At 40.9% G+C, this 27,319-nt stretch overlaps 1 protein-coding gene across 1 annotated transcript in view; it reads right to left on the bottom strand.

Annotated features, from left to right (window-relative positions):
• The window catches only part of LOC117743931 (neurexin-1a-like), a 227,525-nt gene that overhangs the window by 138,631 nt on the left and 61,575 nt on the right, over positions 1-27,319 (bottom strand). Inside the window, 4 exon segments of the mRNA XM_034551908.1 lie at positions 15-456; positions 4,586-4,747; positions 5,803-5,826; positions 9,171-9,472. Of these exon segments, the coding sequence (XP_034407799.1) occupies positions 15-456; positions 4,586-4,747; positions 5,803-5,826; positions 9,171-9,472 (930 nt within the window).

Below are 27,319 nucleotides of genomic sequence, written 5' to 3'. Positions count from 1 at the left end.
AGATGGAAAGTTACCTGATCTGCCATCTCGCTGGAAGTCCACATGGTACCACTCGCCATCATTGACTTTCTTATTGACTGCCTTGGTCTTTGTGGTTCCTGAGCCCATGTCCAGCAGTAGGTACAGATGGCCGTCCAGCATCTCAATGGCAAAGAAGTCCACCTTGAGAGTGTAAGGATTCTTGGAATCTTTTGGCTGCTGCTTGGGCTTGCCATGGCTGAAGAGCAGAAGACCGTTGGGCTCTGTGGTGCGGAAGTCGAAGGAGATGGAGCCCGTCTTCTTAGCGTTCCACTTGTTGAGGATGACAAAAGACTCTGGCGTCTCGAATGTGATGGGGTCAAGAGTGGCCACATTCTCGCACTTGAAGGCCACAGTGCCATGGACCTTCATCTTGGGATCACCCTGCTTGGCCATCCTGGACAGCTCAAGTCTCACATCGTTGTTTTTGTACACAACCTGAATTGGGAGTAGAGTAAGAAAGTTAATTCTACAATCATACGTACAGTAGGTCACACTGCACCTATGAGTGCGGAACTGTGTCCGAGTTGCCCCAAATGTCACTCACATCACCCCGCTCGCTTTGCTTCCCACGTGAAGCCTTCACAACACATGCATAGTGTACTCTGTCTGTGTCTGGTGTGAGCAGTTCAGATATCCATTTGGACTTTTAGCTTCAGTGTCCACCAAAGGAAGAGACCGCTTGGATCTAAAAGGCGATTGTGATAATCCGGTAGCATCTTCTCGGATTGCGAGTGGAAAGTAAGATGGAGGCGGATAAATCTAAACTGCTGCCTTGATTGCAGGTGTGGAGTAAACGTTGATTTATGTGGGCAGATGATGGATATGCCTCTCGAAAGCAAATGAAAATGAACTGCATGAACATGCACATTGCAACACTGCATAATCCAGAAAAGTGATAAACTACGAAAATCTACTGTACATTTATTTACACAGAATGCACTGTAAACCAGACAGGGTTTGGTTTAAGTGTGCTTCACTACATGATGTGCATTCGTGCTGTGACCTTTGAGGTGCCAAGTGCTGAAGAAGTAGGGCGCAGAAGTGACAGACAGCAGCAGCCCATTATAGAAACTTGAACCGCAGTGTCATTAAAATACCAATTAACCATGGATGAGAATTAGCATACAGTACAGCGATATCAACTGACCAATTTGCCAACTTGATCATTTTTAATTACAGTTGTAATCAACTCCGTTTGTGTATGTAACTCATCTTTAATCTCCCGTTTCATTGTTAAATAAAGGTAACATAATATTCAACTGTGTTCTAAACACTGCAGAAGGCTGCTTTTGAAGTAATTTGTCTAGAATGCAAAACAGATCTCTAAAGACAAAGAAGTAGCTAAATGTGTGTAAAGGGGAGATTTGTTTGTGCAAATCAAACAGGAAGGACATTGTAATTGGCAAGTCTTACAAAAACTTAGAGACAGCCACAACTTTGTCATTATCCAATCTCCATAATGAAAGAGTATTTTGATTATTGCAGCTGTTGTGGTCAAGAATCCTTGTCTTGTTATGTTTAATTTCCATATGAGAAAGTAATTAACATTTTGAGGAATGTCAAAACTTTTCATTAAAACATCAGTGTGGGTATTTCAAAATGACTTCAGCAGTGAAGCACTCTTACTCACATTGAAGTGTTTTAATAAAATGTGTCAATCAGCTTGCAAAAAAAAGAATTTAAAAGAAACACTGTGTTTAATTTACATAAATGTCTGTTAAATCACTATCTATTGCAGGAAGAGTATTGCAATACAATGGTGATTGAGCCAATGGCCCACTGATGAAAGTATTCCAATATTTGCGGTGTTAAGGACTGGGTGTCAGAACATTCACAGAAAATTATTCTGTATTAGTTTTTCTCCATCATATACACACACGCAAAATAATTTAACTATGCACACAATTCTAAAAAGTTAATGCATCAACAACAAGACTCAAGAATTGTTAAACTTGAAGCACAATTCCATTGCTAAACTCAAATAGAAACTCTAAATCAACCAGGACTGAAATCTTAAAGCTGTCAACAGTATGCTAGACAGACTTTTCCAGGGGGCACGAGCGGAGTCGATGATCTCTTCCACACCATTCGAGCACGACTAATTAGTAGATAAGGTTATCAAGTGACGGACAGCCCCATTATGGTAACATGCATATGTATTTACATAACAAAATAGTTCTCGTAGTAATTCAATATCGCTTTCATCAGGACAAATCAAATGAGATACATCTGTGGAAACTACTGTCAAATGTTCATTTGTTGCCACGCTAAGCGTTCACCTGAAAACGAGGACAACTCCGATGGGATTGCATTTGCATGGAGCATTATGTTTATCACTGAATCAGATCTGCTGTGTCTAACTGTTCAGGTAGATAGAGCTCCTAGCGGTGCATTCGAATTAGTTAAGCTCCGACTATTTTTCTTGTAAATGCTTTGTGACCGACTGTATCAGACTGCATTTTACTGCACGGAAGAAAAAAAGGGAAACTGAAAATGGCAGGCTTTTATTCCCACGTCCCCATCTTCCCTCCTAAAAAAACATTTAGATTTTTTTTACCTCTGAAACCAATTGAATGTTTTAAAGATTTCATAGAAATAAAATAGGAATAGACAGGTCGTTTGACTGGACTCCTGACAGGAACAAATGTAAAAAAGGGTAAAGAAATAAAAAAATGGTACCTCTGCCTGCTGGACCTTAGTTATGTAGACTAAAGGTGCAGCAGACACCGCTAAAGCCAAATCAATTTGTTATAGTCAAGACAAAGGGCACCTTTCAGAGTCAAAAGGAGCCTTGGTCTGAGCTACAACTGCTACTGCGCTAGTAGTGCTGCACTAATTTGTCATCAAGCTCGGGCTGTGACAACTGAGCAATTACTGCACCACCGTTTGTTTTGCCATCAGAACCAACAGGCAGGCGTGGCAACTCAGACTGGAATCTGCACATCAAAGCTGCAACAAGCCACTTTAAGCATCCCATCAATCAGGGCAGTGTGCTGTGGCACATGCTGTTAAACCATCTCTCATATGTTATCATGACATACACAGGATGACCTGAGACGGGGATTCTGTTTAATGGAACAGGCTGGATGGACTTTACAATGAAGGGACAAAGTGTCCTTTTTAACTTTGATGATGCCATCTGCATTGTCTAGTTAAACTATAATAATACATTATTCTCGGAGCAAATAAAAGAGGAGACACACATCTCAGGAGAACCATCACAGCTATGCACCATATTTTCATAAGTTTTTGAGCTATTAAATATACATTAATCTCAGGATGGTGAGAGCAGACGCTGTGATTACGCTGACCACGAGCAGTAAGGGCCACATTTATGGTACGCAAATTCCACTCCCTGTCACCACATCTACAACACCTCAGAGACTTGTAGTTAACTAAGATACTCCAGACCTCTAATGAGCTGTACATGGCGTGTGGACATGAGGTTCCACGCTCTGCCTGCTCATTAAAGAGAGCTGCCTTGGACCTCTAAGAGGATCGCCGATGACGAAAGCCTGCGCTTGAGGTGAGAGCCGAGATGTAGGACACCACTATGCCAAAAGAAGTAGAAGAACGCAAAAGGGAAAACGACTGGAAGGAGGAACAGCTTTTGAAATTTAAAGATAAATAGATACATCATTTTTGCAGTACTTTGGATGCTTCATATCTTTGTATTTCCCTGGTGGCTCATGAGGTATATGCTTTAGGTCAAAATCCCCATTAACCTGAAACTGAAAAAGTACTAATACAGATACTACTGTTCAATTATAAACCCTCTGCAGGAGAAATGTCCTCTTTCTCTCATGGATTAAGTATAGACTATACATACTTTTTATAGAAGTATACAAGAACATACGAGTCGAGAGGTGAGAGACAAATAACAGTGTCAGTAAATCATGAGCCTGAGGGGCCATTACACCACGGAGCATCAAAGATACAAAATGTGCTGAATTTAATACATTTAATACATCACCTGACAGTATTTATCAAAATAGTGATGTATTTTCACTTTGTTGGTCAAGGTGAGGGTTAAAGCCAAGTTGCACATTTCTAGCACAAGGTAATAGACGCACTACTACAACACCAAACTAATACGGTAACAGGAATACGGTAAGTAATTCGGTAAGTGGTCTAAAATAATAGTATTCCAATTCCAATTGTGAGGTGTTAAGTGTGTCAGTTAGCTGACTGCTCATGAAAAGCCAACTGCATGATCCCAGGATCACTGCTCCCGTTTGAAGTGCACCTGACGGAGCTGTATGAAGCCTGTGGTAAGTTCCACTCCAAGAAAGTTGTGTATGCGCCCGTGTGGTACACCAGACACCACAAAGTAAATGTGTGTGTGCGTGTACGTGTATAACATTTTGCGCGCACTGAGGGGGCGGTAGAGGCAACATAAAGTTTGTGGGAGAGTATGTGAGGGAAAGAGTAGAAACAAACTAAAGGGTAAAGGATGAGACAAGGTCAGTGTGTGGGTGGAATGGCGTGTTTGGGGGCCTGAGGTGAAGCCAGTCATATCCTGTACACCCACCAGCCTCAGAGTGCACACAGAAGTGGTGTTTACCTCCTTGAGGCATCCCATGAAGTTGTTGCTAACTGGAGATCCAGGCAGGTCAGCTGTGCTAGGACTCCCTCCAACATAGAAAAAGTCGTCAGAGCCTAGCATGGTGTAGTCTTCTTGTGTATATCCTGTGGTGGTCAGAATCCCATCCACGGATATTGTTACCTAGACAACAAAGCACAGGGAAAGGACACGCTATACTCAGACAGCCTATATACTGCAATGTTATTGCCTTTCCTTCTTGTCGTCTATGACAGACTTCCCTATATGTTTCTTAAACCCATTTTCATGTCTGTTTTCATTGTCTTTTTTCTTGTTTTGTTATTATTTTGACCAGTTTGATTAGTTTGAAGACTGCAAGCCTTCAAAGGAATGCTATTCTAGTTTGAGTGTTAGTGAAGTGCCCATACTACAGTGTTAGTATTGCCCCGACTGCAACTTAAAAGTACTTTAGCAGACACAAAAATGGTGTTAGTAGAATGTTAGTTAAACTATTAAATTACATATTAGTACGTCCAGCAGTTCTACAAAGGAAATCAGAAAGTGCTACTGGGTTAGAGAGGGAGCACATGCTATGAAAAGCACAATCACCTTTTAGTATCGGACAATGACTGAGGGTATACGAGAACAAAAAATAGCATGCATACATTTGTCTTTTCTTTTTGTGTACAAGCACACAAAAAGAAAATGATAGACTGGGATACTGGGTATCAGTATCTAGACACTTGCCACAGTGCCAGATGCATGCAAAAGCTTATGGACACCGCGAAACCACAAAGAGAAATAAGAACGCACCAGAGAAGCACCAATGACAAACACAGCTCAATTGTCAACAAGTAGTCAAAGTGCATGCCATGCAGAGTGAATGGGGATACAACTGGCTGAGCCAAAGAGCATCAGGCCAGCCAGACAGGAGAGGGTCCTCATTTTTAACCACAGCTTGATGCAAAAGGCTCGAAATGATGCTCCTAAAAAGGTGGATCAAACAGAATTGGACAGGAAACAAGTGAAATAAAGAGGGCGAAACCAATGAATGAACCAAGAAATTAAAAAGGATTCGAAAAGTAAGCAGAAGAGTACCAACCGCAATTTCCCTTTTTTGTAAATGACGTCTAGAGTAAAAAAAAAATTAAAAAAAAAAAGAAAGAAAAGAAACAGACGGCAAACCCAAACTAAGAAACAATTAGAATGATATCTACCGAACAATGTAGTTTGTTTACCATAGCGTGTCCAATGCCTGAGTGCTTTGTGGAAAAGGGGGGAGAAAGGAAATTAAAAACTGTGAACAGAATAACGACTGTTACTCAAATAATATATGATGGTCAATACTGTTAGTACATTGTTAAAACGGCAAAAAAACATACTGGTTAGTAGAATGACACATTCCATGAATGATGTTAGTTTGATTCCGAAGCATGTTAGTAACATAGAGTAAAAAGGGCAAAATAAGTTCAACAAGAAAAAAGCCTAAGGAAAGAACAATAATGCTCGACTAGCAACTCCCTAAGTTCTCCATGGTGTTTTTGAACCATGTTCTGCAAGAGACCAGACCGTTACCCTTACCCAAGTCCTGAGGTTATGAATGACACACATCAATTTGTTCAGAAGAAAGAGTGCCTAAAATCAGTTGACCCTCTCTTACAAAGTCCCTAGTTCAAGACCCTGTTTAGCTTGGTTTCTTTGGTTGGTACTGGTATTTGCGTTCTTTTGTACTTGGTTTTAGGCTGGAGACCAATCCAGTGCATCAGACTTTCCGTCTCTCATACAATACTGTACCTCCGTTTGGTCTTATTGATGAACTTTAGGATCACTTTACTGCAATGAGACAAAGCAAAGAACACCCTGACACAGAATGAGGAGGATGGGAATGTTGATTCCCCCCAAAGAGCATGCGTTCAATATGCTTGGTTTTCTTTTACAAATTTGAATGCAGTGAATGTTCAAGCTGGCCAAATCCAAGGAGGTTTGCCAATAATCAATGTGCTGATTATGCAAAAGCAGCAGCTTCGGTATTGAGGTGAAGACAAACGTTTCCCACCAAGTGAGCAGGAACAAAACTAGAGATGTTTTCTGAACAATACTTTTCTAAAGCTTTGTGTTATTGTCTATGTCAAATCAAATATTCTCAACATTTTATGTGGGTCACAATAATCGGTTTGATACGGAGGAGTAAATGGAAATAAATATGCAGTGTTCCATTTAACACAGGCTAAACAGTCTGACGTGTTCTTCATGATAAAATACAATCTTTTATTAGTCACACTGTGGTGAAATTTTCAATATTAACGACTTAAATTAAAATTTAGGCAAACTTGAAAAGCTAATATTGTTTTAAGGCCACAGTCCACGTAACATCTTCACATCCACTAATCTCCAGGTCCTAAAGACGCTGAAACGAACTGTCTGCAACATCCAGGAGCATCTCAACTGTCATGTAGCGGCAGCAGTGGATTTGTCTCTGAACGATGTGAAGGACAAAGATGCTGTGACCAATGATGGCAATCAGGCCACTCAGCTGGATTTTCGCTCACTAAGATAACATTGGGTTTGAGTCTCCAAAGAGGGTATTATACACATCATCATCAGTTAAGCCAGCAGTGTAAGAGGACTTCCTGCAGCCCCAGTAAATGGATGCTTTACCTAGAAGTGCAGCTGAACCTTTGGTCTCTGAACCTAGATGAACAATGATTATGACTTTGCTACAACTTTACATGGTCAATGGCCTAGCTCTTATGAAACACACAAGACACATAGCACTGGTTTGTGTGAGATCCCAAATGCCATGTTGCACATTGAGACTCAGTTTCTCTAGAAGTCCCATCAGGCCCTGGAGTAGTGGAGGAAACCCAATATACTGTTGGATTAGGCCTCTTGGGCACTGCGAGTCATAACACCTCAAACTACTGTAATTGGAAAAAAAGTGATCAGGATCTTGTTATCGTTGTGGCAGCTTTTAGACAGCAGGGATGTGAAATCAAATCCACCAACAGACTCAGTGGTGGCTTACATCGATTGACATGTGGGAGCGGCTTGTTACTGTTGAAAGCCACTGAGAACATGTTGATGTGTGGCTTCAGCAAAACTTTGGCTCGGCCATGGATCCAACAGACTGGCGCTGTTGATGTACAAGGGTGGTTTGCCACTAGCAGAGTGGCAGCTGCCTCACGACACCATTTAGTACTGTATATGTTGGCCTGGTACAAATCGGTAGTAGTTAGTCCGTTTACAATGCAACACACATTCACATACCTCTGTAGCTTCTCTCTTTCCACGGCAATATGATCGTACAGGTGGATGGGTTTGCACATGCACTACAGCCAAAGGTTCTGCTTGACACCTTTTCTTCATCCCATCTGATTCCTCCATTCTTGGTGAGAATCAGACAAGAACCAATTCTGGCCAGTCTCCCATTTTTGAGCAGTGTTGTCAGATGCAATTGGCACTATTAGTGGGAGGTTGCAAGAACCATCCTGTGGTGTTTTAGAACATAGCACACGCTGCTCCAAAGAAGTCTAATAGGTAAGAAATCGTGTGCGGCCTAACCAGGTCACACTGTTCCTACATAGTCGTCTCTTTTTACTTTACTTTACATGTCATTTAGCTGACGCTTTTATCCAAAGCGACTTACAATCGTGTTACATTCATACACTGTAGAACAGCTACAGGGAACAATGCAGGGTTAAGTGTCTTGCTCAAGGACACATCGACTAGGGCGGGGATTGAACCACCAACCCCCTGATACCGTGGTTAGCAGGTCTTTAAAGTTAATAATGCAGAGGGGAGTCACCGTTGCCATGTAGGAGAGCCCATTAAAGCCTATGGATCCTGTTAGAAGGTTTTGCCTATGCTCATAAAACATTGATTTCAAAAAGCAACCTCTTGTGTTGAGAAATTAAGCCAACACAAAAGTGCCCAAACACTGCAGTTCCTCAAATGGCCACTTGAGGCTTGCTCAAAAAGTGAGTCGATCCTCAATGACGTTAAAATGCCACCCACTTCGGGCATTTCACCAGCTCTTCAGATGGGTGATGTCACGGAGACTACGTCCATATTTGATACAGTATGTAAGAGTGATTTTGTTATGCTTACGTAATGTTTATACTTTGTCTGAAAATTTACTTTTAAATGCTTTTCTCTTATCTCACAAAATAATCCCTTAGCAGTGATATAAATCTTTAAACAAATTAGTACTAGTATTAGTACTGTCTGGTCAAATGTTTTTGTAAGAAAAAAATAAACAATTTACCGCTAATACTTTCTTGATAAGGATTATTCCCAAAGGAACTGCCTCGAGTCAAGTCATATTTCAATTTCAATTACATACTTAAAACGGTCAGGATAAGAGTTGCTTTTTTAAGGGTAAATAAGTTGTCTTTCTTTTCCCCCTCATACTGTAACTTAATAGAGGTCTTAATTCACATCTAGATGTCCCTGCGCAATTGTGGTTCTGTTTTATCTCCACCATGATTCAATTTAGCAATCCAATTACAATGTCTGGAAAAAACAATATATTGTATGATGGTAATGATTTAAGTGCATTTGTTTTGATTCATTTACTGAGTCTCTGCATCACCCTCTGTACTGTTACCTGACGTAGATTCCTTGTTACTTTGACATCATGCCAATCATTGTCATTAAATTTCCCATTGACTGGCTCCACAAGAGCTTCAAAGGCTCCAGACCCCAAATTAATGACGAGTGAGACAGCCCCATTTTTCAGGGCCAGGTTGACGTAATCGGCTGATTTGCCCGTGTGCAGCATCAGTCCATTCCTCTGCAGGGTTCTGAATGACAATGTGATTTCATCACTGCTGCTTTGAATCGGGTTCAAGGACAAGTCGTAGCAGAAGAACTCAGATCCTTTGAAGGTGGCGACATACTCTTCTTTTCCTGGAGAGACAGAGAAAGACAAATGCGTTGCATTAATGTCATGGCCTCTTGGGTGCCTGTTGGGGAGCCGTCAGAAAAAAATGAGAAAGTACATCTAACAAATTGTGGATTAATAATAAACAGTGAAATTGGATAGAAGTGGCAAGCTGAAATGTGATGGAAGGTACATCTAGAGATGCACTTACTAGCATTCAATGACTAGTTATTACCTACCTTCGCCATAGAACCCAGGTGATTTGCATTACCCATTATGCATTATGTCCCACTTTTAATATATTTGAACAGTAATTACATATACAGTATTTGGGACATCACATCTCACACAATGTAAAGCTCTACCTGGCACACAATGATGTGCTCCTTCACAGCTTGTTCACACAAACACATGATAGCACTGCTTTTCCTTTTTTCTTGTGCTAATGTGTCTTTTGTGATGAGCACTCACTGCGACATCAACATAGCTACAGCTGCCCTACATGGCACTCGTGAGCATGCATGTACAATGTTCACCAACCGTGTGCCCATGCACTTTTCTACTGTATGCTGTACTGAATTTGTTGTGGCTAATTTACACCAGCCTCATGAGAAGATAGAAAACATCACATCAACCCACAGGATCCAACACCACATTCACACACGATAATTAGGCAAGCATGGAGGAAAAAAAGTTACAAAGTTATGAAAGCACTCGAGAAGCACATCACATAAAAACATATCCTGTTGCAAGTTTAAATCAAAAGTTGTGACATGAGAAGTGCAAATATACATTTCAAACTGGAGCATTGAAATGTGAACAATATGACCCCTTAATAGAAAACCAGTAAAGCCTCTGAACTCGCACGGGCCATGGGCTAAACAAAAACAGACATTGTTTCATCTTCACATGGATAAATTGGAGGGGATTCACTTGTGTTAGTGTCACCTTTGTGTTGATAATATGTCATGAAATCTGATCTGAAATATATGTGAGAAATATTAAATCACACATATTTATGTTGCATCTCACTGCACTGCATTGAATAGTGACTCCGATGGCTTGGTGGATAAGTGGGCAACAGTTTGATTTCATTCATATTTATTACATCAATATCACCTTTAAAACTTTACAAATCAATGCAGTATTAAGGTTTATAAATTTTTTTGTAATGTAAATGTCCAATTGTTCTGACCAACAATCTCCCAGAATACAACTGTTCAAGCAGAAAGCATTTCTGTGACAGATTCCTTTGAGCTCCTCCCGCCATCAGAAAGATTCGTTCAGATCATTGTTTCTCAGTAAACTCGAGCAGGTTGGCGCTCATCAGCCATCCTCAGATATAACATGACAAAGCCAAAACAACCTTGAGAAAAACCTCAACACTGTTATTGTGAGATAAGTGTCAGAGGGTGATGCATGTAAATACCCATTAGAAAGCATTTAAAAACAGGTTTAGACAGATAACGAGCCATTAAAGCCACTGGCAGAAAATAAGCCACCAAAACACAAATGGACCAAAGCATTCAATTATCATAAATGGGGAGTGCTGCTTATTTATATATGCTTGCTAAACACAAACACGTTCAAAAGACACTCACACATGCTTAGAGTAGCATTCAGGCATGGATGCAGCAACACAATGACTAAAAGGGGTTGCTGTCCACATCAATTTGTCACCTCATTGATTCCCCCTTAAAGGCACTGTAGTGCACCTCTGGGAAAACTGCAAGGGGCCGTAATTGAAGTTGGCTGGATCTCACCACTCTTTGGTCATTCCCTCAATGCCAGAGCCCCCTATCAGTGAACATGAAAGACCTCTACCCTCTTCACTATATATACCTATCCCTGCTCCACAAGCTCAGTGACCACATAACAAATAGAGCCAATAGTTTAGGGTCATTCTCATTTCTTTCTCTATCTCTCTCTCTTTCTCTCTACACACATACCTCCCCATGTCTGTACTTCAGTTAATTCCCCTAACCAATGGAGAATGAATTGTGTGGGTTCAGCAGGGGTTTTGTTAGGAGTTTACAACACTTGGGGCTCAGCCCAAAGGCAGTGTCAGGCGAGGGGCATACATCTCCTTAGAGAATCATTCTTCCATTCAAAACACTAGTGTAGTCAGTCTGGTGCACTCTGGTGTCAACATGCAGGTCTAAATGAAGCAAAACAATTCAACGAGGAGTATTCACACAGCTGCATTGTATTTCTGATCCAAAAAATGCTCAGTCCATTCAGAACTGAGGGGGATGAACGTAGACAGATTATTCTAATAAATAGCTTATTGAAGACACAAGACTGTTATTTTATTTTAAATGATGGCTTGACAAGCTTTAGCTTTGAGGCATTTCACCAGAAAAGCTGTCAGCCAAGTCAAGTGTCAGGCCAAGCCAGCACTCAATCTTCCATCTGGCCACTAAGGGTAGTCAGCTCACAAGCACACAGCTGGCTCCTGGTAGCTGTCTTTCCACATTTGGGTAACAAGCCACTCTTTTATGCCAAATATATTCCCTATTTTTGGAAAATGTGCTGGGGAGGAGAAATACCCTGCACTTGTCTTTCACTGGTATAGTATTTGTTGTCTTTATCTTCCTTTTTTATAAAGCCTAAACGCAGATGAAGCTGCATTAAGTGTTTTTGGGGAAAACAAACTTCATAATAAATTTACAAATAATTGCCGTTATGTGTGTACATCAGCTATTCTGCAGTTCTTAAGCAAACAAGCGAATGCTTATACCTCCAGTCGATTAAGAAGAAATATGGGTTTAGATTTGAAGTTCTTGTCGTGTCAATGATCGTAAATATGCATTAATGCTTTCTAGTTGCGATCCCTGATCATGCTACTTGTGAACAAATTCTTGAATATCAGCAAGAGAGTTAGTAGCGTTGGCAGCACTGGAGCGAACCAGTTCTATTTCCTAATCATTTGAAGTGTGTTTTATGCTAATAACCACGACTATAACAAAGTAAAAACATAACACTTGATGGTTGGTGGAAATTTCTCATGGTTACTGACTAAGACGGTGGTAAAGAAAACAATAGTCTGAAGCCTTGCATAGACACTATAACAAAACAAAACAAAATGTATCAGCCAATATGGCTCATTGACAATTAGCAATCAGATCGATGCAAACGTTTTTGTTAAAGTAATCAAGGATACTTTTTTCCCTGCTGATCCTTTCCATGACTCAAACCCTTGAGACGATCTGAACTGAGTTTTGTGATCCGTTGCAAGATTCCTTCTCATTCCTTCTAAAATTCAAGTCCGGTATTAACTCGTTCTTTACAGAGGACACAAATCTAGGTCTCTCTCCAAAGATTTGACTTTCTCTAAAGTTACATTCGTTAATATTCAATATGAACAATGGGTAAAAATAATGTTTGATGTTAGAGGTGTCGCTCCTTGTGACGAACCCACCAAGAATAACAAAGCTTCAAACTCGTGGCCTTTGGGCGATAGTCAACATTGAATTAAAAACATGCCAGCTTTGTGATTCGAGAACATTTGACTGTGTCTGTGGAAGGGTGGCGCGAGTGTGTTCCACCTGGGCCGACATGTTGCACTTAAGGCCCGACCCCGTTTGACCTAGGTTTTTAATTAAACTGTTTCCTCTACTATACTGCTTAAACCTTAAATGGCACTTATACTGTGAAACATGCCCTTTCTTCTTCTCAAATTAAATATGACGGTGACTGGCAGCACCCCGTCAAAATAAATGCATCACAAACGCAGACAGCTGAGCAGGTTTTGACACAGACATGCCAGATTGTAGAGCCCGATCATCTCAAATACAGACAACTAAATTCAACATAATCCACCCCCTTAAGGAGTAAACACATTCAGAAAGTACAATTTGACAATTATCCCCTTTACATATGCTTAAAAGGGATAATGTCTTCCACCTGAATTCACCTCATTAGACTATAATTTGCAAAGAGCGTTGTGAATATGTTGTGCATTCAGTGTGTAATGTCTGAGCCTTGACAGGAATGCCGTAGCAACTACACTGGTGAATGTTAGGCACACCTGTGCATCTGTTTCTGACCCCCGGTCGCAGAAGACAGCAACCTGCAGTGTTAACATTTAGCATGTGTCACTCAGATGTATCATTTTCCTGCAGTAAAAATGCAACTTGATCTTAAAACAGACTAGTGTGTTGTCATTGTGTTCTCCTGGGTATTTGGGCACGTCCCACTTTTCTCTCTGGGCTGTCGTATTGTCTGCAGTCAATCAAACTACAGCAAGCTGCCGGCACCTTCATGCCCTTGAGTCACGACACTGAATGTGAACATGGATAAGAGCCAGCTCCTTTTAGTCTTTTTTAGAGAACAGAGGACAGAAAAGACATGAACAGAGTGAAAGTGTAGCTCCTAAGGAAAGGCCATAAATAGACTAATAGATAAAAACTCGTCACAGCCTATTGACCGTTGAACCGCATCGGTGTCTTCACCAACTACCAACTTACACCCAAATGTCATAAAAGTCATAAAATGTTCCATTAGCAGAAACATATTTGAAATAGATTTTTTTTTAGATTCATAAGCGATAGACAGGTATAATATCCAGAATGAAAACAACAACAGTTTGTTGACACTCTTTCTCCATAAGCTCTTTGGTTTATAGGATTTGTCCTTTGCCATATGAAGAATTGTTAATCAATAGGATGTAATAATTTGTGCCATTCAGGATCCTCATCCTCTATCGCATTACATTTGTGGTTGGGGTACCCATATTGATGGAAGTAATACAATTATTCGCCACTTTAATTAAATTAGTGTCACAGCGAGTCAAAGCGGTATGTTGCTGCATGAAGCTGCTACTACAAACAGCAAGGTACCTGGCCATAAAAATAGAAGAGGCGGTGGCGGGGTAAGTATCACTTAACCCTCACTTAATAGAAGCTGAGTGTGCTGAAACAAATCACTAATTTGTTATGAAACAACAAGCAGGAGCATATGTACAACAGTGCCAGCATGAGACCGAACGACCAGGAGGCTCCTCATCCGTCACTTTGCTCTGACACTAATCTGGCATCTGCTACTCTATGGCTGCTTTCTAAATTAGCTTGCGCCCAGGGGAGCACGCTGCCTGTCAACGTCAAATCACGACACAACCGTCTGAAACAGACCTGGCGGGATACGTGAAAAATTACCTGTGAAATGGAGGGCTGAGGTAGCTTTGATTTTAATTGCCGTTATTCAAATGTGATATTTTCAATCTGATGATGCAAGTAATACATTTGTCAAAAGCGCCGGGACAAACTAAAAGTCAAATGTCAGGAACAAACCTTTATTTCCGTGTTCAGATAGAAACTCAGTATCACCGCAGAAACCATTTAACGAATAATACAACAATACTGACAAAAAAATATGATTGTCCTCCAGTGTCATCTGAGTCAAAATACAGGATGACATGCAGTACAACAAGAAGGACCCATGGCTATTTTAAGGGCCTGGAGCAGAGGGTATAATAATAATGATGATAATAATAATAATAATAATAATAATAATAATAATAGGCATTGCTCGTAATTGCGTTGCCCATCTCTAATGCTGTAGTCTTGTTCATGACAGTCCCCAGGCTTACCTGTGACAACTGTTTCCCTGTCACAGATCTTACTAACACCCACCTCCCTCTCACCAATAGAAATACCGTTCTTCAGCTCTCAGTAACAAGCTGAAGTAAAAAGAGTTTGTGTGCCACGCTCAGTTTTCAAAGGTTCAGAGGAAGTTCACAGTTCTGGAAAAAAATTAAAATTTGACACAAAGTAGCACCTGTGGATTTATAAGGACTAGATGTGCCATAAATAAAATTGGACGCTAAAACCATGCAATGTGGAGACCAAAGTTGTTTAAACATCTGTGGCAACAAGGCTCTGTGACTGACACCGCGTTCACTCTGTTCCTATTCACTCTCTGCGCCCGTGTTTGACTGGCAGCCTATTAAAATGATACAGAAGTTAGTGTCTGGCAGCCTATTAAAGTGATAGGAAGTTAGTGTCATGAAGCCGGTGTTAGGTTGTAGTGGATTTTATATATATTTGCACATGTAGATAAAAGAAGTTTATGTTTTAAATTAATACATAAAGAAAGATATGATAATTAATTTGGGATATTATGAGGAATATTCTGGAGGAATGTATTATGAAACATAAGAGAGGATCACTGTTTTATTATTCTGTTTTAATGACAAATGTAATGATTAACTGTATGATGCATGAGAATGAATGAATGTTTTATTGTTTAGACAATAGTTAAAATGGATGCCGATTGAAACCTAATGTGTTGCTTTTATTCGGAAGGCAGGATAATAGGGTTTTATTGTGAAGGGGAACTTCCTGTCCTTGACCGGAAGAGTGAGCTTTGACCTCGCCTGTTTACTAATTGGCGTAGCGAGTAGAACTGCGGCATCCTTTGAACTGACCAATGGAACTAACCTTTAGGTGTGAATTCATTTGCATGACCATACTAATAGCCGAGCATTTGTTCTGGGGACATGGTTCTACTGGTCTGGAGACTCGAGACAGCCCCGGTCTGTGGCTCCTTGAGAGCTGCACTCCGTCTGTGGAGAGTTCCTCCTTTCTGGCCCCACGATCGTGAACGCTACATGAGTATTATCTTTGCCATTAAATATTGTTAAACTTTAACTCGAATCCTGAATTTCCTGCGGCCACGGGACCCGGAGCTTTGAACACGAATCTTACACCGGCCTAAGCTTCTTACATTATGACAGAGAGGAGAGTTTCTGAAGTACTACATTATTCGAGAACACATTTTATGACATGATTATCACACCATTCAAAAGACTTAATAAAATGTCTCAAACTGCTCCTGCTCTGCAACTTAGTCACTCCCAATTCATTCATCTTTGTATTTCATATAAATTCATTTTTTATGTCTGCCATAAAGTAAAGATTGCTGTTGTTGCTGCTGCTGATCGTGTTGACAGAGCAGCAAGGACAGGCGAGAAAGCCTCGTTGGCTCAGTAAAACTTACCCAGGCATTTAACTGCGGGAATCAGCATGTGTGGATGTGTCTTACACATACTAAGTTCTGTCAGACACCACACTGTGCGAGCTTAACATGCAGTGTCAGTTAGATTCACAGTATGAAGGGTGTCTTGCTGTGCTCAGAGAACGTCTCCTGCCCTGATGTCAGTCTGCAGAAACACTTCATCCATAGTAAATTTACTCATAATTGGCTATGGGAGCATGCGTCAATTAGGCACTTATTAGAACCGGTTTGGCTCATATTCAAGGTGTGCAAATGTGTGTGTGTGTGTGTGTGTCTGTGTATGTGTGGCTGTGTGTGCGGGTGAACTAGAGTGTATGCAAGTTAGTTTTTCTTAGTTATATCGTTTTAACTGTGTTCAAAGAATAACTGCACATAAAATGTGTTTCTTAATATATAAACTGAATAATGATTGAACTGTGATAAAACACATCACTGCTGATGTTAATATTGACATTTCTTACCAGATCTACTGGTTCTAAATCAGCCCAATCAATGGCTGGTCGTGACTTCACTGCACTGCCAGCCACGAGGTGAAATAGTGAGACCACAACGGTGCCAGCTAAGAGCAAAGCAACCTTTCATTCATCAAAGAAGACAGCAACAACAATGAAGTATGTGCCTAGTTTCTGTATCAAACAGAAATGACTGTGAATACTACTATAAACATATAGGCATGTTAACTGCTTGCATCAACTAGCGTAACTTGTCAGACTGTGAACGGAACACGACAACTGGCTTACAAATCAGACATAATGGGGAAAGGGCACATTGAACGTAACGTTAAGCAGAGGCTCTGCACAGGTGAGAGCTAAAGCTAACGCTGCAGATTGAAACATGGGCCTAGTTAGCATGACCAACAGTAGCCGACATATAGAGTAAGGAATACATATACATACATTTATATTTATGTGACTTAAAGTACTCACAGTTCGACGGACGCGAGTCAAGAGAAAAGGCAGTGAAACCTGGTCCGGAAACTATTAGCAATTAGCAATAGCCAACACCAGTCTTGTATTAGCTAGCTGAATAAACTCTTCAATGTACAAATATACTTCCAGACGATACATTTTAATGACTTACAGGCAGCGCCGATGGATACACATTCATCAGTAAAGCAGTGATAACGTGCTCTCAACATTTCTTACGAAAATAATTGAATACTGGTAACTATAAGTACAGGCTTAACCCTGGAAATGACTCCGCCTGGTGGACAGGATTTGAAAGTGTAGCTTGCTATATCATAATAGCCGGAATAATATTTATTCTGTTTTTAAGTCCAATTTAATTGACAAAATAATGGAACGGCCAGGACAGAAAAGACTGCAAGGAGTAGTGCTAATGTTTGCCTTCACAACAACTTAAATCCTCACTGGATCCAGTTGACAACGGAGGTGGGAACATATTTCCCATTCTGGTTTGCAGAACCCTCCAAATCCAACTTAATCACACCCAATGTGTTCCTAAAACCACTGAATTGTTGTGTATCAGAGTATGGTAATTGTGTCAACTTGGAATATGGGAACACCACAAGAGAAAACTCTTTGGAGCACGGGGTGAATTTGGTCCAATGAATTATATTCCATGATTTGTACACATGCACTGCAATCACCACACCAACTTATTTGCACAAAGTTGCAGCCAACAGCATCATGCTTAACAGCTGGTGCCAGGGCTCGCAGTTAAACAATCCTTTTACTTTCTCCGGAAACTCATCCAGATGCCTCATTAGACCATTTTTGTGTGCTCAGTGTTCCGTGTGTCAATATGTTGGATATCAGAGAAGAGCAACTTGAACATCTATTGTATACAAACAGTACTCATGACAGTGATGGTATTGATAATTAGGTTTTATACATTCATTTGTTTAAGTGATATGCAAATTTGGTGATAATACACGGCACAATATATTAAAACAAACATTCTACTCATATGCACAGTATATAACATGATGATAGTGTTTCTCCCAATACACACATTTCTCTCTTTCTCTATATCTCTCTCTATCTTTCCCCTCTCTTTCATATACATATATAAATTCATATTTATACAAACACAAATGAACTTATTCTGGCTGCAATTTTGCCAGGGAGTGGAGCTTAACAAAATAAAAAAATGTATATCTGTTTGCTCGACTGTAAAAGAGCAGCAACTGCTGGCACAGAGCCAGAATGAAGGTCAGAGCTGCATCGTGTTATTTATAGCCACTATCTGTATCAACATCTCTCTCAAATAACGATAACGTGATTCATAAAGCATGTCGAGGCTAATATGACATCATGCTCATTTTAACGTTTTTTGGGGCCAATGTTGGAAATAAATAAAATCTAATAAAATTCAGCACTAACAAAGACCTGAACAGTCATTTTAGAATGTTTCAGCCAGATCACACACAGTCTGCTCACTCTAATTGGCAATGTCTCAATCAGGTGCATTGGCAATCCTTCCCTGGGAGCAGCTCCAAAGAGGACAAGAAACCATAACAGCTGTAATGGCATCACTACTTTGATAATGCACACCTGTGCACACATTCAAAACAAGGTTGTATGTCCACACTTATAGCGACGTGCTAGGGAAAACATTTCCTTTTATTCATAAAGAACACTCTGCAATAATATGTCATCTTATCATACCACAACGCTTTAAAGATGTATTTTTGTTTTCTAATATAAGACAATCATCATGCTGCTTCTGCATGAATCCTAATATTACAATCCCAATCAAATGTTGCACGAATAAAAGGAGAAAGAGAGATCTGTGTGTGTGTGTGCGTGTGTGTGTGTGTGCGTGTGTGTGTGTGTGTGTGCGTGTGTGTGTGTGTGTGTGTGTGTGTGTGCGTGTGTGTGTGTGTGCGTGTGTGTGTGTGTGTGCGTGTGTGTGTGTGTGTGCGTGTGTGTGTGTGTGTGTCTTCAAATAGTCTCTTGAAAGGGTTCTATGTCACCAGAGGGCTTGTAAGCAAAGTGGAGAAGGCTTCTTGTTTAAAACTATGGAAGATTCTGTAGATCAAATATACAGTGTGTCTGAGATAAAAATGGGAAGACATTTATAGTTGGCAGCTGAGCCATTAAAGTAGATCTGTGCTTCCCCCTCCAACAAGAACATTTCTGTGGAGTGGGTTTAACAAATAACTCCACCAAAAGCAGCATCTTGAGGACTTAATGGCCCTGGCAGGAGACAAGGAAGTCAATCTCTTGACAATATACAGGAGCCTCTTTATCTGATGTACAGATGATAAACGGGTAAAGGCCCAAGTTCAGAAATAGCAAGACCCCTTCCAAGACTATATATCACAGGGCATCACAGTATGAGAAAGAAAAACCCATAAACATACAGACAAATATGCATTTGAATACCCGTGCACTCAGACAAAAAAACAACAACAACTGAATGAATCCTCATACTAAACAGCACACTTCCAGCTGCAAGGCTCTCATTTGCTCTCAGCCCATTACAGAATCACAACAGCATTATGGTGAAGAGGGAGTGGAATGTGCTGAATACTAATCTGCAAAGCCCAATCCATTTCTACAGAGTAAATCCAAAGGATAATAATGTAAGCCTCGGGGAGATGGGGTGGGCCGGGATCAATATCCTCATCAAAAGAGAATCATCGTCATATTAATGTATGGAGTAGTCACCACTTCACTTGACTACACATACATCTAAAGAGCAGGAGAGTATAACATGTTCCTCTTATAGGAAAATGCAACCAACCCATCAGCGCTAATTCATCAAACCTGGTGATAATATTTGAGTGATTATTTACAATCAAAACCAAGGTGTGTAGTAAAGTTCGATTGCGGCTCTCTTTCCGAACGAGTCATATTTTAAACGTGCTTGCGGCAATAACTCTTTGCCATAAGCAGCTTCACAAGTTGCTCAATGTGGATGTACCCTTGGCCAAGGTTTCCAGCACCGAGCTGAAGTGCACGCTGCGAGGTTACTGTCCACCTTTGATTACTGGAGCGGGGGAAGCAGTGTCTAACGGTAAAGGACTAGCATTTGGCAGATGTCTAATTTGGGCCATATACATGGGGACATTCCTCACACAAGAGCAAAGTCAAAAGGCGCTGAGGCATGTCATTGCACAGAAATAATTCATGTGCTAATTACATTGCCGGTGTCTCGGGATGAGTTCTGTGCAGAGCTGCTCTCGTCTCCCCAGCTCTCAGCTCTGAGATGCAGCCTCTGTCTTACACAGCGTGAATCCTTGATAGTGAGCAGACACCCAGAGACATCAGCAAAGGCACTTTATTATCCTTATCCGCAGTGCTCATCCCTCACTGCCCAGACAACGCATGCATCAACTTAAGCTTCCATATGTCCTTGGTTGGATTGTTTATCGTGCAAGCGAGGAAATACGCTGCTATTATCTGCCATTTGGATCGTTTGACTAATTGTTTTTGCTCATTTGGATTCATCCAGTATTTAAACACAAAGGAAAAGTCCTCAATGCTAATACAAACATAAATTCAATATAGAGGGACACGGCAGGTGTGCATTCATGACGTGTTGTAGAAAAGTCGTTATTATTTATGGACCATGAAATGAAAGTCCAAGTCAATATGAATTCATTGTGAGAAACAGAACAAAGGAAAAGGAAATGTGAGCGATCAAATGTTTACCACTATCATGAGTGAAAAAAAGGCTGAAATGTATAAGTGAGTGATGTGAAGATTTACAGTACAGCTGCGAGTGTCAGTAGCACTCAGAACTCAATAAAACTAAAGCTACTTAATCAACTGTGGCGGAAACACCTACTGGTGTATTTTATGGGCTGCCAAAAGAGATTATACCATTTAATTTGAAAAGACATCATCATCTGCCGGTCACTGCCATAATTTCATTTCAAACAAGATTGTAAGTTGCCATACATTTAGCAACTGAAGGCACGGAAGGGAAAACTAAAACTTCACAAATGTTTTTTTTCTAACCATTCATTTTAATTAATATTCAATTGACAGTCGGGGTAATAGTTTAACTTTGAAATGAAAATCAAATTGACTTTTAATCGTCGGACCCAGTGTGTAACAACCTTTTCCTTTGATGTCTCAGTGGTAGCAACTTCCCAGTACCGTGTCTTCCAGTGGCAGATACCTCGGTTCCAAAGTCAACATAATGAGATCACATTGTTCATTCATGCCTTCCCTACTGGCAAAGTGGCCTGTCTGTCAGGACCAGTTCTTTCAGGTGCAGTGAGGTGAACTTGAGATAAATGTATCCTGAATCTAAACCAAATCTTCACAGCACATCACCTCCACTCTCTCTTACTCAGGCGAGAAAAGGGAACAAAGAGCCCTGCAGTTTGGTGTTGTGCGCGCTGCAGTTTTGTTGTCGTTGTTTTTGCTTTTTTAAGTTGTGTTTTGTTGCCCGATTCTTAGTGGTCACTCAACAGCGGCTTGCCAATAGCCTATGTGTGTTAACTCCCCTGTGGTAAAAGAACACAGCACGACGCGCACAGCAGCATCATTGCATGTTTTAAAATGTGCTCCAATGAACAAGTCGCTGCGGGGACAGTGGAGCTTGACAGAATCCCAGCATCACCTCGCTGAGCTGCTGGGCAAGGTCAACAAACACCAGAGTGGGCTCCTGCTCCTGTTTGCCAAAGGATGGTGCTTCTTAACTTGCATTGTTATATTTATAAAAACAGCAGCTGCATTTTCTTTCATGTCAGCCTGGGCAACAACTGTCCCTGGCGCATCCTGCAGACACGTCCCTTGCTTTGCTGGCGATGTGATGGCGCTGAAATGCAAACACTGAAGGATTTCCCCAGGACCCACCGTGTGCGTTCAACATCCACACACCCAGTGCCTTTCTCACCCAAGTTGCCCGCTACAACGCCAGTACTGCACTGAGGGGTATTTGAGCAGGAGAGACAATACCTCTCAGCTATGAGTAAGATCACTCTGAGTTAGTGGAGAACCAGAGGCACAAGTGTTTGTACTCAGCCAAACGCTCCACGGCAATGGAGATGAAAACCGGGTAAAAGCAGAGGAGGAACATTCATATACAGGGCTGTCACCGCCCCACTTCAAAGGCTAAAAACACCTTTCTAAAGTTGTGCTAAAAATACAGCTCTTTGTACTCACTTCCCTGGTGATCAGGAATTATGGTTCCGCTTTAACAGCGTCAGAACAAATGGCTTCAATAAAAGCCAGTCTGGTAAGAGGATTAACAAATATATGGACTAATTAAACAGCCCTGCAAGGGAACGCAAAGCAAGATGCAACTGTTGTTAATCTATTCCTCAGCTTTGCTGGCTGCCTAATCAAATCAGTCCATCCCTCTGATTGCATTGACACTGTTGTCCTCACACCGGTTTGTTCACAGAGGGTTGTCACCTCTCCTTCCACTTCCATCACCTGAGCAATTGACAGTGGCAGGATCCCCTCCCCACCTTTATCTACAGGGGAAGACTGTCAACCGGCAAAGATGCTGACCTATGGAGGGAAAATGACTCACGTTACTGTTTCAGCAGCGCCATTGCCCGGCTGACACGAGACCAAGGTCATTTCATAATAGGTTGTCCAGCTGCCACTCTGCTGTCAACGGGCCTGAGTGATGAAGGAGGGCGCAGACAGTTATGGTGACAGGAGTCAAGGCTACGGTGAGCTTGATAAAGATCCGCCTCTATCAGGAGTGAAAACGGCAAACAAAAAGGGATGGAAAAAAGATGATCCTGCATTTCGCCCCCTAAGCCTTCAAAGCGGTGACAAATAGAACTGCTTTGTAGCTCGCGTCTGTTTTGCATTCTGCTGGGAGCTGCAGCCGCCGTGCCACAGGAATAAATGCATGTGATCGGCGAGAGCAGTCATCACAGTGCAGCAATACCTTGAGAAGTATTGACTGTGTTACAGCTCTTTTCTCAGGTCGCTGTCAGTCCTATGAATTGATCAGTAAGGGTTCACATCCATCAGAGTGACTCATCCAGCGCAGACATGATGTTTTACTCGATCCCCTGGGCCGAAGAAGATGGGAATTTGTAGTTCAATCTTTGTTTGTTTCCCATTTCTTGCGTCTCTGCTTTTCACATTCTTATCCATATATAGGATACCATATTGATTTTTGCAGACATTGTCTGTGTCCGGCTCTGGACTGCTTTTCTGACTTTTTAACCCCTTAAAACCATAAGGCTTTAAAAGTCATTGCCATCTTTGAGGGTTTTTTTCACATTAAACAACAGCCTTAATATTTTAATTCTAATCAGAATCACTCGTATTGGCTTGAGGACTTTGCCTTTTTCTTGTTTCCACAACAGTATATTTGTTAGTACTGTACAGCTAAAGAGTCCAATGAAGTGGTAGGAGGAGAACAAAAAGTAGAAATCTGACTCTTTCAGTATTTCAAAAGTTATTTCACAGCACACAACAGCATTTTTAAATCCAGTAATGTAATGCTCTCTTACAATACATTTCCCTTTTAATATCGCTGCAACTTAAAAGGCCATGTGGTCATTTACTGGGTAGTAAAAAGTTTGGTTTCAAAAGGCTTTATAATATATATAATAAATATATATAATAAATCAAATAAATCTCAACAGAAGCAAAGAATATTGTAGAATATTTAAGAGGTACAGTGAACATATTAAAAAAGTTGTTATAGTATGTAAGGAAAATAAAAATGTTAAATCTATTCATGAAAAGACTTTAGTCCAGCCATTTAACTCCACAGATAATTGTTTACTTAACTCAAATGACTATCTGTGGGTGTGATTTAAAGACAGGCCATATCATTTCCATAACTTGTAACATTAGTGTTGGAGTTCATGTTTAATATCCAACCATTAAAAAAAATGGTTTACCTTCATTGTGGGAAAGTGGAAGAGGGTTGAGGGGAGCCGCAAGAATAAAATACAAATGTTATTTGCTGTAAGTCATAGAGATTGTGTGTTCCCAGGCTGTGCATGTGTATTTTCTGTTTACTTGTCTGCTTTGTACTCATACGGTGTTATCCAGGAAGAGACTGTACTATTTCAGCAGTTTAAAGACAAAGGAATGATTCACATACATAGCCTAATTCCATGTCATTCCTTCTGCTGTAACAAATGAATGTACAAAATATGCCATGCATACACAAATAAACATCCTACAAATTGCACATAAATGTGCACATTGTGTGTGTGTGCGTGTGTGTGTGTGTCTGTGTGTGTGTGTTTGTGTGTGTGTGTGTGTTTGTGTGTGTAATCCCTTGTTTCTACTGATGCCTCTCGCGAGGGAAGGACTCCGTTTTTATGGTACAGCATGGCATAATAAAAGCATGGAAATTTACGAATTAATTAAAAGAACAGGGCTGCTTTTCCTGTTCCTCTGAAGTGTGCTCCAGAGACTGGTGAAACGGCCCTAACAAGAGTCCCAGCATGTGCTTCTTTATGCTACTTCAAGAAATGCACACCAGACAGGGAGGGACAGGGGACGGTGTGGACTTTTCAGAGGGGATCATTTTAGTGCCCCTTTTTAAACTGTGTCACTCCCCCGCTCTACATAAAACACTCCACATGTATCACTGGAAGTCTGCAGTGAGGTGAATTAATTCAGCCTTTCTCACATAGACAAAAAGATGACACGTGATTAAATCTGCTGGATCAAAATGCCACATAAATACTTGGTGCCACTGACAAACAGATCATGCTTTGTGTGCCACTTTCCAGAGACTCCTTCTCTAGCACTCTCCATCAGGGCCGTAGCCCTGGGTGACCGAGCCTTTTACCTATCTGCAGCATTCAGCCACCTGCCATGGAAATCACGGCTGTTTCCGCCATATGCCTCAATGTGCTGCCAAGCCGTCTCCGGTCTGTTCCGCCTTGAGCAAATTTCATTATGGGATTGCTGTGAGCAATCGGCGCTGCTCATTAAGGCCGTTTGTAACACAGGAGGTGCAGGAGGTTGGATACCCCCAGCACAGAAGATCGCTTAACAACTTTAACATTCGTATAACTTTTGTCTCTTTCTCGAATATACATAGAGGCCGTGCTGAGGATTTAGGTGTGAGATGAAAGTGAGTTAGGAAGTATTTTATTTGAGAGGGATTGAGCATTGGTAAGGAAAATGTCTGCCAAGTGTCAATTAAAATGATATCACAGGACACCTCAAACAAAGATCCAATCAAGAGTTTAACCGTTGTTCTAAAATCTTTGCAAAATTTATATTAAAGTGAGACTGTAACTTTTAAAAGAAGATTCAATACAGCTTTCCTCTTTCAAACGAAAAGATGACATTTAAGCACTACAAACTCATCCTTCCTCAGTTGAGTAGTTTTTATGTGCCTTTAGAAACAACTTGAAGCTATGGTGTGCCTCGGTATGTGATAACTCAAACCAAAAACTAGGAAATGAATCTGATCTGCACAGTTTTTGTGCATAACTCATCTAAGCACGCTGTTTTGGCTTTTATATGACAATCCAGATCTTCTGTCGTGTGACTGTGGAGCTAAACAGCTGATACACTGCTGGCAGCCTATTCTGGCACACAAAGTGTTTAATAAGACCGAGCTGATTCAGTACCAGATATGGTTTACTCCACTACCAAACATGGGCCAGTGTTGTGTTACCATGAGGCAGAGGCAGTTGTCCACTAACATGGTCAGCGTATAGCCAGATGGAGCCGGGCCACAGGGATCAAACGGATAGTTCTGCTATCCTGCCAGCTAACACCCACCACCCTTTGACATTTCACCGACGCACCACTCCATCTCTTCACTACCCTTGAAAAAGAAATGAGTTCATCGTGCTGAGGTATGAGAGTTGAAAGGCACAAAGGTGATTCTGAGAACCAAAACAATAATAGCTTATCTCCTCGCCTGTCTTTTTCATTGTTTACTCACAATTGTTTCCTCATTTGTGTTCTCATGCGCAAAGGCCAATCTGGGGCCTGTGCATCGGAGAGGCAGAGTTTAGCCTCACTGTGCTTTAACGTGATGTTCACTCAGCCGTCCCGGTGCCATGCACCCAGAGCCATCCCAGTGCATTAACCCCTGGAAGCTGCCTAGCATTGTTTCACTGGACTGCAAATGCAGAATGCCTCAAGTCCTGAGGTCCACAGACCTCAAGCTGGCCAAGGAAAGGGAAGTCAGGGTCAAGCAATGGTAAAATAATTTAGAAAGAAATAGGCAGAGATACATATCTGCTATTTTAAGTTATAATATGTGAGTGATTCATGTTGAAAAGTGAATCCATCTCTTCTCTATAGACCCTTGTCAGAGATTGATGAGACACAAAGATAACTGATCAATGCAGCTAGTAATGTACTGGCGTTAACTGTCAATAAGCCTGTGCATCATCGTTGTGGTGCATTCTTCCTACATTTATGTGTTGAGAATAAACAACAAATCTCAAAACATGATTTGTGGACAATATATTTTACATTTGACTTCTGAGCAGAGTTTGGCAGTTCCCAGGCCTACAAGGCTACTGATGGATTAGAAGGTGCTTGGATGTGGCATGGCCTCCTGTCATTAAAAGGAATCCAATGCAAGCTCACATTACTAATACTGTTCTCAGGTGTTGCCGGTGAATCAGAAAATAGCAAGGTTAACGTATCAAATGTAAATACAGAATAAAAAAAAAATTAATTTGCTACATGATGGTTAAAATGTAAAACCTAGTCAGAGGAAAGTCACATATTAAACTTGCAATAACAGATTTTTTGGTCTCTTGAGGGCACATGTGACCCACTGACAATCACGTTTTAGGTTGATATGTCTCTCTACACATCTAGTTCAATAATAATTATAAGTTGTGCATCTTGACACATGGCCGAGTCAAGCAATTCACTCTCTTTTAGCTCGATTTGTCTCCTGGTTCTTTAGCTGCTAAATGCAGCACTATGTTCATCTGGTAATTGATGTCTTTAAGTCCTTTGGTG

This window comes from Cyclopterus lumpus, chromosome 15 (genome assembly GCF_009769545.1).
Source record: "Cyclopterus lumpus isolate fCycLum1 chromosome 15, fCycLum1.pri, whole genome shotgun sequence".
NCBI lineage: Eukaryota > Metazoa > Chordata > Actinopteri > Perciformes > Cyclopteridae > Cyclopterus > Cyclopterus lumpus.
The sequence above is the reverse complement of the archived record's forward strand: the minus strand, read 5'-3'. Positions and strand labels throughout refer to the sequence as shown.